Source organism: Agrilus planipennis, unplaced genomic scaffold, assembly GCF_000699045.2.
Source record: "Agrilus planipennis isolate EAB-ADULT unplaced genomic scaffold, Apla_2.0 scaffold165, whole genome shotgun sequence".
NCBI classification, from domain to species: domain Eukaryota; kingdom Metazoa; phylum Arthropoda; class Insecta; order Coleoptera; family Buprestidae; genus Agrilus; species Agrilus planipennis.
This window is the reverse complement of record NW_020439087.1, coordinates 577,264-588,512: the sequence shown is the minus strand read 5'-3', so window position 1 is coordinate 588,512 and position 11,249 is coordinate 577,264. Positions and strand designations below refer to the sequence as shown.

General features: G+C 34.8%; 1 protein-coding gene across 1 annotated transcript; it reads right to left on the bottom strand.

Moving 5' to 3' along the window:
* Window positions 1–4,378: 4,378 nt before the first annotated feature.
* LOC108738088 (serine--pyruvate aminotransferase-like) lies at window positions 4,379–8,632 on the bottom strand. Its single transcript, XM_025977408.1, has 7 exons — window positions 8,281–8,632; window positions 7,377–7,567; window positions 6,504–6,669; window positions 6,281–6,436; window positions 5,090–5,185; window positions 4,769–5,017; window positions 4,379–4,716 (listed from the first exon to the last, which is right to left on the bottom strand). The coding sequence occupies exons 2-7, from the start codon at window positions 7,483–7,485 to the stop codon at window positions 4,527–4,529; spliced, it is 966 nt and encodes a 321-aa protein (XP_025833193.1). The 5' UTR covers window positions 7,486–7,567; window positions 8,281–8,632; the 3' UTR covers window positions 4,379–4,526.
* Between the last annotated feature and the right edge of the window lie 2,617 nt (window positions 8,633–11,249).

Genomic DNA, 11,249 nt, shown 5'->3' with positions numbered 1-11,249 from the left:
ACTTCATATATATATATGTGTGTATGTGTGTGTGTATTATCCTCGTGGGAGAGAAAAGTCGTCTGATATTTCAATTTATTTTTTCATGATGATGTCCAATATCCGAAGGAAATGAAAATCATTTATTTGAATCCTTAATCATACTTGCACCGATCCATCTGTCCAACGTTTCGCCTATAATTTTCGCACACACATCCTCAGCTTTCGCTCCATATGCACGGTCGAAAATGGAAACCTTTTTTTACCTTTGTTTGTTGTAAATTCAATTTCAGCTTCATCATCGATTCGTCGATCGTGTGCAGCAGTGTTACGTAAAATTCGACACGCTTTGGAAGTAATCGCAGCATTTTGTTCAAAACAGCACAACTAGGTGTTAATTGGAAATGTCGCGTAGATATCTATCGTGAAGAGTTGATGTAAATGCCAAATAAATTTGCTTTGTTTCTCTGGCTTCGTTACATTGATGTAGATGTACGAGTACTGTGTGCAAAATGTTTTTTAAAAGTATTTAAATACAAAATGCAACTACTTTTTTGATTTGTTATTTCAAATGTAAAATACAAAATAGATTTCCCGTTTGTATTCCAAATGCTAAATGCAAAATACGTATTTTCAAAATAGTGCTTTTGTAGTGCTTCTTTTAAGTAATATTCTGTATAAGTATAAAATATTTTTTAAGAAAACCTTGCTCATTTTTTAAATATTTTCTAGACTAATAGTGGTGTTTGCACTACATCACCAGCTGCGAAGATTAAGTATGATTCATATTTTTCTGTTCGAAGTGATTGAGATATACTTTTTCTATATTTATGTTATAGTTTCTTCAGTTTAGCAACAAATAATTCATCTAGACTAATACCGGAGTTTGCAATATATCACCAGCTGCGAAGATTGAGTATGATTCATATTTTTCTGTTTGAAGTGATTGAGATATACTTTTTCTATCTTTATGTTATAGTATCTTCAGTTCAGTAAAAAATAATTCTTCTATATGCTTTCTTATTTACCTTTGTCACCCATTGTAAATGGAAAAAAGACACTGATGCCAAATAGTTTGTTTGCCGTGAAAGATCAGATCCAAAATAGGGTTGCAAATAATTTTATTGATGGAAAAAAGACATTAATGCCAAAGTATTGTTTGCCGTGAAAGATCAGATCCAAAATAGGGTTGCAAATAATTTTATTGATTTAAAATCAACATCAATCATTTTATATCAGAATATTTGCAACCCCATTTTGTTTCCGATCTTTTACATATTGTAATAAGAGAAAGAAATAGAATCCATAGTTTCTTTAGCTGTGGGTTCATCTACTAAGTGAAGTTTCTCGGATCGTTTTCTTAAAATTTTGGATTATAGGCATTTACTAGCACACCACAATATCTTGTCGTTTTCAGTTTTACACAGCTCATAATTTGTAATTCATAAAATTTCGTAGTTTCGTGCTAATGGTACGATAAGTGGTGATTTTAATGATATTAATATGGAACATCAAAATTCTACGGACCATAACATACACCCGGAAAACAATATCGATGCAATATTTTAGATTATCCTTCAAGGAGTGTAGAATTTTTTGGGCTCTCTTCAGATAAAGAATTAAAAGGCATTCATTGAATGTCTTTTTGTCTCCTTTTTAAGCTTCTAATCGCTGATACTGGCAAAACGTCTAACGGCATTACATTTTACAAATAGAAAATACGTTTGGAAAAGTATTTTAAATAAAATATAAAATGCTTTTCTCAAACAAATATTTGAATGCAAAATAAAAATAGGTATTTTTTATTTTGTATTTGCATTTTAAATGCAAGTATTTCAAATAAATCATATCTCTGGTAATATGTATAGTAATTCTGGCATGAGTCGTTTTGAGTTATGTAGGATTTAGTGAAATAAACGAAGGTTTTCACTTCGGAAAAATTTGTAACCGGGTAGACATTCATGAACAACATTTTTCAAGTATGCTAGAATAACGTAGTGAGAAGTCTACCGAAATCCTATTTTTATTTAACAATTTAAGAGCAAAACTTATTAAACTTTATTTATACGGAAAAACTGATAATGCCATTCCAAAGAACGAGAAATTTTACAAAAGACACATATGATTCGTATTTTGTGTATTAAATTAGAGTTAACAGAAATTTATTAACTAAGGACTCAAATGACGCTCCCCGAACATCTGCTGACGCTAAAATAGGCAAATCTGACATCAAATTGGTAATCAGCATACCCAAAGACTCCTAGATTTTTATGATTTTTCCTTAATTAATTTTCGAGATATAACTAACAATTAATTTTGCAGTTTTGTTATTAATAAACAAATAGAGATTTAGCGTACAACACCAACCGGTAGACTTTGAACTTTAACCTGTTTAGAACACATTTCAAAAGTTTTTATGCAGTTGCTAATCATTCCTAAACGATGCTTCTCTTCTGATTGCGTTTACTCCACTGATATATGTAGATATTTGTTGTTTTACATTGTCATTATCACATCACCGTGAAAATTGCCATTTGGATTTTAATGTAGGGTTTGATATTATTAATAAATAAGTACAATTATACATTAAAATCCATATACGTATTTATATTTGTTCGTTAAAAAGCACCATTTGCATATATGAATAATGATGCAAGTTTTCNCTTACCCCGGGCATATGGTCTACCTACCCCGGGCCAGGGGTAGATTGACTAAGATTTAATATTTTGTAAAATGCATTAAATCATCACTATTATACTAAACTAAGAACTAAATATTACATATTTTTATTAGGTTAATAGATTTTCTATCAATTAACATGCTTTTCTTGTCTATATTCATTAAAACACAAAAAATATGAACTATTCAGTAAAAAACCAGTCAACCATCCCCGGTCTCCCCTACTGATTGCTGATTCGTTTACCAATTTCGGCTTAATTATCAAAAACTAATGAGAAGCGATGTGAATCGGTGGGGCGACCCTTCGCCCGTCGAACGACCATGCCTGGCGGATCGGTTCGACTAAGAAATTATCGAACTCGAATGTTTCGACTGTTGCACCACGCGAACTGTCGACCGTTGCACCGCGCGAACTGTCGACCGTTGCACCGCGCATATGGTACACGATGAATTTAGTCGGACGACCAACATCCGTGCCTGGTGGGTCGGTTCGACATCCAAATCGTCGAACTCCAACGTCCCGACCTATCCGAATACAATCTTAATCACCAATTTTTATTAGTAGGCTTTTAATTACTACACTTAATAAATTATTATTGCTGGTATTTGTTTTTTTTTTCATTTTGTTTTGGTAGAACTACCCAACTCTGCCGACTATCCGGCATCATTATCCTCTACCCAGGTGAATCCTAAACAAAGTTCCCGATCAGTCGGGTACCGAATCGAAACGAGGTACCCGGCCCATCTTTAATTAAAGCTTATATGTATATGCAGAAGTTTGTTGGCTATCACAGCGGTCAAAGATTGTGTTATCACTGATGAAGATGCTGTCAGTAATAAATATCGAAACGTTTACAAAGCCTACAACAAGACCACGTAGAGATTTCTTTTAGATTTTTAAAAAGTTATTTTTCAAATACGTAAACATTTCGGAAACGGGGCTTGTGCTTATTAGCAGTTCTTGTATTTGAAAAGTAACACACTAATGCGAACTTTCTTAAAAAATCTGTTCTAATTGATACAAGGGGTAGGTAATTTTCTGGAGTATTGGTATGCAAGAACATATGTGAATGACTGCCTTAAAGACTATTTCTCTGAAAGCTTTCTATGCACATGAAATTCTTGACGAATCGTGCTTTTAGGTTCATTTTTTATTCCTTTCAATTTCTCAGGAGCTGGAGAACCCGATCCAGTGTCAATTTAGGAGGGGGGCAAATCTGTGCATTGTAGAAAAACGAAATTTTTTAGAAGTGATAGCTGTAAGGATTTTTTTAATAAAATTAAACTGAATATTTTGAAAAGGTTTGAAAAACGCTCAGTGGAGTAAATAGATCCTTTTTAAGAGGACATTTACTTAAAATAAAATTCAAAGTTTCCGTGATGCACTTTTTAAGAAAAATGATCTATGTTCTATGTACGTCAACATTCTTGTTATCTAAGGTCAGCATAACACAACGAGGTTTACATTTTATCTTATTTTCTAAACTTGTTGCAAGATGTATGCAGACGTTTTAATTCTAATGGTCTAGAGGTACCACACGCAAACTGACACTAGCTCTATCGGTCACGGAGTCACGGTGCCCTGATATCAAATTCATTAAATTAATCTTCCTTTTTTGACTTTTTGCCTTCGGAATCAAAACGGTTTTACTAATGTAACTAAATGCGTAAAAGCATTCTTGCAGATATGATTAACTAAATATGTTCAAATTTCGATATCTATCTTTATTTTATAACTGTTATAAATTTTCGTAGTTCCATACATTAATTACATGTATTGTTTTTACATTAGCAACGCAAAACATGTTCACTAGCATCGCATACAATCAGAATTGTTTAATAAAGTAAAGTAGCTATAAAATTTGATTTTAACGTCCCCATGAATTAACACCCACAGACGTATATTGCTTTGAATAAATGGGATATTTATCCAAAACTTCTGTTATTACTTCAAGCGCTCTGTCGACAATTTCCGGTCTGCAATTATATCCCATTATGCCAATTCTGAGACATTTACCATAGGTAGGGCCAATACCGAAACTGATATCGGTATGGAGTCTACAAAAAATTACTTATTGCTGCGGTACATATTAAATATTTCCCATCTTACACATCATAAGCATATCTACAAACTTTCTTCACATCTATCCCTTCCGGTAGAATTACCGTGGTGACATTTGGCAATCGTTTCTCTTTATTCGGTACCCACAATTTTAAGCCCATCTTTTCTAATCCAATCCACAGGCGTTCTGCCATTTTCGTTTGATTTTCCCACGTGTTCGCCAGACCTTTTTCAAGTAGCTGAAGAAATGCTTCACGAATTGCGCACAGCATGTTCGAATTCCATGTGTAGTGGAATCTAAAAATAATTTCTTTTGGAGTGTTTGTTAGGCCGAATAAGGTTTTTCGTGTCGAAAGTGGATGATCTTACCCTGCGGGACCATCATTCAAACATCTCCAACAATTCGCAACTTTTTTCGCGTGTAAGTAGAACGGCGGATTTACTTTTTTCTTATCCATTCGCTCCCTGCAAATTGTGAAATTATATACTTTTATCTTGTTTGACATCGTCGTTTTCTCGTTAAAAGTAAAAACCATCAAATATAAAAAGCGTAAGTTTGTCGTTTTGATTTTAATAAGCTCATTTTATAATTTTGAAAATTGACTGGAAGAAGCTACTAGAATAGAAGTAATTATTTCGCCACGCAGTAGCTTCTTCAGTATGATAAGTCCAATAAGTAACTAAGAAAAATGTGTTGTAAGTTAAACGTTGTCTTTGTTTTCGTCGTTTCAATTTGATTATCAAGTGTTGAAGGGTTGTGAATACATATACTGACAAACACGGGGTTGAACAAGGGTGAGCACTGTCCACTCTACAAAACAGTACTTAAAAAAATGTACATATTTTATGTTATAACCATAACATATTTAGTGTTGAACGTCTAACGCGTGAATTATTTAAAATGTTGCCAAAACTAAAATGTAATTTCCATGCACCGGCGAGAACAGTATCCATTACCTAAATTTGGATAGGCACAAGTAATTTAATAAATAAATTGATATTTGTTTTTCAAACTTCGACAACTCTGGCCTTCCCGAGATAAAAATGTTCAGTCTCTCAAAGTCTCTGAAAGCGAGACTCGAGTCTCCGTCTCTCGTCGAGTTTCTCTGGTGTCGCTGAGAGAGACTGTCGAGAGACTGTCAAAAAAACTGTTTAGCGTCTCTGAACGAGAGACTCAAGTCTTCATTTCGTATCCACTCTCTAAACGGGAGAATGGAATCTCTGAACGAGAGACTAGAATCTCTGAACGACAGACTCGAATCTCTGGATTAACTATTTTATCGTTCGAGTCTTTCATACAGAGACTGTGAGAGATCCATAAAAACACGTAGGCAATAACTGAAAGACTGTGAGAGACGCTCTCAGAGACGTTGAAACTGAAGAGAGACTGAAAATTTTTGTCTAGGGTTACTAGGGGCGCTATCAAAAAATTGCCCAGGGGCGCCGTGATGCCTAAAGGCGGCGCTGCCTTGACCGCAGCACAACAGCGCAGAAAAAAGTTTTTTGCAACATGTTTACAAAAAAATTGTATTAATTTTTAAATGAACACTTTTGTCTTACACTGCACGTTCACTGAACGACAAAAAAGTTAATCCTGGAGGAGCAGCTAGTCCTTTTTGAGGCGCTCCAACTATTGCATCAATTTCCCATCGATCTACGAATAAGGGGACTGCTGCGAATGTAATTATAGCATCAACAGCCAATAGACAACCATGTCTGTTAACAGCATGAATAAATAATGTAAGATAATAGTTTTTATTAGAGTAAACTAATACGTATCTACCTATGGCAAATTTTACTTAAACCTTCTAGAGGTTGAAGCACACCTGTTGATGTTTCACCATGGGATATGAAAAGGAGAACTGGTTTATGTTTTATTATTTCTTTTTCTAAGTCTTCAAACTTAAAAGTTTCATTCGATGGACCAGGAAGTCGAACGACTTCCAATCCTGAAAAACAACAAAGTTCATTCACTTAAAAGTAAAATAATTGACCTATAAGGTGTTGTAAATTATTTACAACTACTAAAACAATGCATTAAATAATACATTTATGAGTTTATTATGATTAATAATATCTAAGTTTGCTTTATGGAAACTCATGATTCACTAAAAATAAATGTTAATTTCCTCAAAATGTATCTAAACATTTTACAATTATTTTACTTCTGATGAAACGTTAGTAAGGCGAAATATTTAAGCAGTTTTAATATATTTTGTAGAAATTGACATTTAGTGTTATTCATTAGGTGACTTATAATTTTATTATTGAATTAGTGACAAATCGGTACTCTTGAAAATGATCGAAAACCAAAAAGATTTTACCGTTCTGCGCAATAAGCTGGAGAAAAATCCCATTTAGCTTTTATTTAATTGTGAATTTTTCAACAATAAACAAGTACTTCAAACATCAATGGAGAGTGGGTGTGATAAGAGTAATGCCAAATTATGACTTTTTCAAGCTTTTACAATCTACGTCCGTTCCGTAACTAACGTTAGACAGTACCGTCTTACATTTTCCATCAAAAGCTACCCGTTAGTGAAAGTTTCAGAACTTATGAACAGTATTTTATAGCAAACGCGTGAATCTATGAATACTCCAACCCTGCTCTAGCAATCGCAACAAGAGCTAATTCAATAAAACACAAAAAACTCACCGTAGTTTTCGGCCATGGCTATGGCTCTATCTGCCCAAAAACCGTTGGTTGCTATCAATACCTTTTCACCGGTGTGCAAGGTTCGTGAATATAGTTTCCATGCCTCCATGACCAGCGTTTTGCTCACAAAAAGTGAGTTTGTTTTTCGTTTGAAAGACGTGTTGCACCATAGCTTTTATATCATCTATGAGCTAAATTATACAAATATAGTGCGAATTGAAAAAGATGCATTGTATTTAGCTTTTGGTCCGCTTAATATATAAATATTAATGTAAATGAATGGCAAGTAAATATTGGTGGAGGTTCCGGACATTTATTTATTCCACTTCATCTACCTGAATCAACTTTTTTGACAAAGTAAAGATTAGAAGAATTTTTTGACGTTGAACCCGATACCTTACAAAACTTTGGTAGATTGACAGTACAAATTAATAGTATTAGATCACATGTCTCGAATAAATGTAACCCATCAGTGTAGTGAAAATTATAACATGAAGAGGTCAGAAATAAACCGTTGACGAAACGTTGCGACTAAGAATTGTAAATTAATTTCAAATTGTTCCTTTACATCATTAATTATTTATAAAAATCATTAATTGTGACCAATAGATATCAATAAAATTAAAACATTTAATGAAGCACAATTCTGTTCGTTCTTTGCGACGTTTCGTTTTTAAACACAGGTGCCTGTGCATCAAAGCTGTCGAAACGTCCCAAAGAACGAACAGAGTTGTGCTTTAGTACCAACACCGATTATTATCAGCACTCGATTGATCGTGTGCTTATGCACTAAAGCAATATTATAAAGAACATGGAGAGCGAAACTTCTGACTCAATCACAAATTATATTAAACATAACTAACAAACGATTTCAAACTCAATAAGAATGAAAATTATTTTTTACCATTTTTGCCACTTCATTGTAATCCTGGTCAGGAAGAGGCACGAACGTGGGCATAGCCAATGCCCTCAGGGTTCTCGGTGAACAATTGGTAGGCCCAGCGGTCAGTAAAAGCACAGGTTCCAATGTTAATGGCTCTCTAGCGAGTATATCCTTAACGTCGTCTTCTCCATAATCCAATTTTGACTTTCGATTGGACATCGTATATGTACGTGTATATTTATATATTATTACGGGTATATGCAAGCATGCGATCTATGCACAATTGAAGTTGAAGCTAATTTAACAGAATTATAGAGATGCACTTACGACCACGTGACTCGATATAAACTTATCTTATTTACATTTAATTCGAGCATGTGCCACAACACATTTCCAAACATGGATAGAATAATACTGGTGTTTAAATGCAAAACATGTTTTGTCTTTCTAATATTTATAAGTATAAGTATTTAAATGTCACGCTAACAGTATCTATTAATGGCTAAAAATACAAGAGATGACCAAGAAGTAAGTAAAATACGAGGGTGGATTGATAAGTTTCCGGCCTAACCAAGAGATGACGCCACTAGGCCTACCTTGAGGTGACATTCTATAGTACCATCCTTGGATAGCTTGTAGCTATAGTTTCAGCCCGATCTCCTTGCTAGTGTAGGTTTGACAGCACGCTGAACAAGACGCCTCTGTGGTTTTCGTAAAAATGGAAAAGCAGGAAAATCGTGCTGTCATCAAATACTTTTATTTGAAGGGGTTAACGCCGAAGGAAATTAAAAAAGAGATGGACTCAACACTGGGGACATCCTCCCCGTCATATTCAACCGTTAAGCAGTGGGTTTCCGAGTTTAAAAAGGGTCGTGTGAGCACCTCTGATGGGCCTCGCTCAGGACGCCCCGTTGAGGTCACAACTCCAGATATGATCGAAAAAATTCATCAAATAGTGCTGGGAGACCGCAGATTGAAAGTGCGTGAGATAGCTGAGACCTGTAAGATGTCATATGAACGTGTGCAACATATTTTGCACCAACATTTGCATATGGAAAAGCTCTGTGCAAGATGGGTGCCGCGTTTGCTAACAGTCGACCAAAAATTGATTCGAAAAAACATTTCTACCGCAAATTTGTCATTGTATAAGCGTAATCCAAGCGAATTTTTGCGTCGATTCGTAACCGTTGACGAAACGTGGGTCCACCACTACACTCCTGAAACCAAAGAACAGTCTAAACAGTGGATTGGACCAGGGGAACCAACTCCAAAGAAGGCAAAAACAATTTTTTCGGCGAACAAGGTTATGGCTACTGTTTTTTGGGATGCAAGAGGTATTATATACATTGATTACCTTGCAAAGGGTAATACTATCACTGGTCAATACTACGCAGACTTATTGCAACGTTTGAGCCACGAGGTGAAAATTAAACGACCTCATCTGGCGAAGAAAAAAATCTTGTTTCATCACGATAACGCACCAGCGCACACGTCAATCGTTGCGACGGCTAAAATCAACGATCTAAAGTTTGAATTGATGCCGCACCCTCCTTACTCTCCAGACCTAGCCCCGAGTGACTATTTTCTGTTCCCTAATCTCAAAAAATGGCTTGGCGGTAAGAGATTTGCGGACAATGAAGAAGTAATCGAAGCTGTAAATGGTTATTTTGAGGAGCTTGACGAATCAGTCTATAGAGATGGCATTAATAGACTGGAACACCGCTATGAGAAATGTATCAGCCTTGGAGGAGATTATGTTGAGAAATAAAAAAAAAAAATTTTTAAAAACCTTGTTTTTCTTGGTCAGGCCGGAAACTTATCAATCCACCCTCGTAAATAATCTGAATTTTATTTTACACAGAAATAATTCTGGGGAACACAATAGATTTCGAGTTAGCACGATTACAAAAATAGGAATGTTTTCTCCGCACTTGAATCCCGAATTAGAGAAATGGGGAGATTCAAATAAAAGAATTAGGAATAAATAATATGTACCTTCAGGGAAAAAGGGGCCGTTCAAATATTACGTAAGCAGATTTTATACAATCATTTACCCCCCCATCCCCCTTGTCAGCAAAAGTAAGCAAAGCTCTTACCCCCTCCTCCCATGCTTACGTAAACATTTTTCAATTATAAATGTATTGTAAATAATCTTTAAAGCCAGGAATCGAACCCATCACATAGAGAAAACTAACACACTGTATTTTGTGGCCAATTGACGGAGTCAATCTTAAGAAATAAATCTATATAATGAATATTACCTCTATACTTTGCGATAGGCCATAATATTTTCTAATCATAAAACGTCTAAATTATTGTTATACAATGTAAAGAGAAACTATTTGGCGATTTCTAATATTTCTAGTACTTATAGGTACCTAAAATGATTTCGTAACTCACCTTGGAAAAAAAATGTAGTAGATTGGATTTATTCTTAGTCGCCGCTTGCAATTCTTCTTCAATTCTCTTAGATACAATAATATCTAGTTCCTTGTCGGACTTTGCTTGTAATTTATAATTTCGCCACACTTCGTTAACTAACTTTTGTACATTTTGTACTTTCGTACTTGCATGAGATTTTTTAAAACTTTGAAACAATTTTTGGTATAACTTGGATTTGTCTATTTGAAACGACATCTTATTTAAACGTTAAACTTTGGCTAATGGAATCAACGGTAACACAAATGTTAACTTGCTTTGCTATGCTTACAATACGTCTACTCGCTATAGTATCCAAACAAAACAATACACTAACGGAGAAAATTTAGACAAGTGAATAGCGCGCGGTAATTCCCCTAATCGGTTCTAAAGCGAGTGCCTAAACGTATGCATTATTTGCGGGAATTTTTAAAAATGCGTTTCGTTTTCAAGCATAGACAATGTGAGGGTTGCCATTTGTGTAAAAAAGTAAATAACTACCGATGACGTAATCATCATCTAGACTCCCCTACCCCCCATGTCATCCAAAATAAGCAAAACAAAGACCCCCC